General features: G+C 51.5%; 1 protein-coding gene across 1 annotated transcript; it reads left to right on the forward strand.

The window, feature by feature from the left end:
* Positions 1-208: 208 nt before the first annotated feature.
* Positions 209-853, forward strand: Pmar_PMAR025299 (conserved hypothetical protein; the record flags this gene model as incomplete). The annotated part of the gene is made up of 1 exon (XM_002784528.1): positions 209-853. One exon carries the CDS (start codon positions 209-211, stop codon positions 851-853), a length of 645 nt encoding a protein of 214 aa, XP_002784574.1.
* Between the last annotated feature and the right edge of the window lie 214 nt (positions 854-1,067).

Genomic DNA, 1,067 nt, shown 5'->3' on the forward strand with positions numbered 1-1,067 from the left:
AACCCGAAACCCGAAACCCGAAACCCGAAACCCGAAACCCGAAACCCGAAACCCGAAACCCGAAACCCGAAACCCGAAACCCGAAACCCGAAACCCGAAACCCGAAACCCGAAACCCGAAACCCGAAACCCGAAACCCGAAACCCGAACCCGAACGAAACCCGAAACCCGAAAACCCGAAACCCGAAACCCGAATTAACGCTCGGCTGATGAAGAAACTTTTCAAGGGCACTGATTTGAAGATCAACGCCAACTCGAACCTCCACGACCCTCAGAGGAACATGTACGAGTTCACTGTGGATCAGCAAGGGGAGGATTGGGCAGCTAGTGCTAAGCTGGCCTATCAGGGGACCTGGATATCCAATGTCAGCTTTGCCCAAGAGGTCACCAACAACCTCTCGTTGGGTGGAGAGCTGACTCATGTCGCAGTTAATGGTGTGTCTATTGGAGGCTTGGGAGCTCGTTATGTATGGGGCCCTAACTACTTGAGCTTCGCCTTGGGCCGACAACCTGATTTCAAACAGGGGCCGCAGGCTAATGTACACTCTGCTAAGATGCAGTATGTGCGTAAGGTGTCTGACAGGCTGGCGATTGGTAGTGAGTTCGAGTATAGTCAACCTGAGCAGGAGAGTCAGCTGCGTCTGGGCTATGAGTACACCTTTCGTCACGCTAGAGTTCAGGGCTTGTTGGACACCTGTGGAAAGGTCTCGTGCTTCGTCCAGGACTTCATGGGCTTTGGCATCAGCGGTATGGTAGATTTTGTGAAGGGCGACTATCGATTCGGTTTCATGATGCATATGGTGCCCCAGCCGGAAGATGCAGCAGCGGCTGGTGGGGCTCCTACTTCTGCGTGAGCAGGACAGATGGTTGGCTTGATGGGAATCTTATCTTAGCTGTTGTTGTTGTTGGTGATTGCTGTTACTACTGATGCTGCCACGCCTTTTATGCTAACATTACAGCTCTTCAGTCATCGTCCGTTGGAAGTTTCAGAACAAGTCGTAGTACTGGTAGTAACACACACTGCTCTTTATATGGTAGAAGCCATAATGCTATTGCGTTGAGTGTTGT

The sequence above is a fragment of the Perkinsus marinus genome, assembly GCF_000006405.1.
Source record: "Perkinsus marinus ATCC 50983 genomic scaffold scf_1104296935116, whole genome shotgun sequence".
Taxonomy (NCBI): Eukaryota; Perkinsozoa; order Perkinsida; family Perkinsidae; genus Perkinsus; species Perkinsus marinus.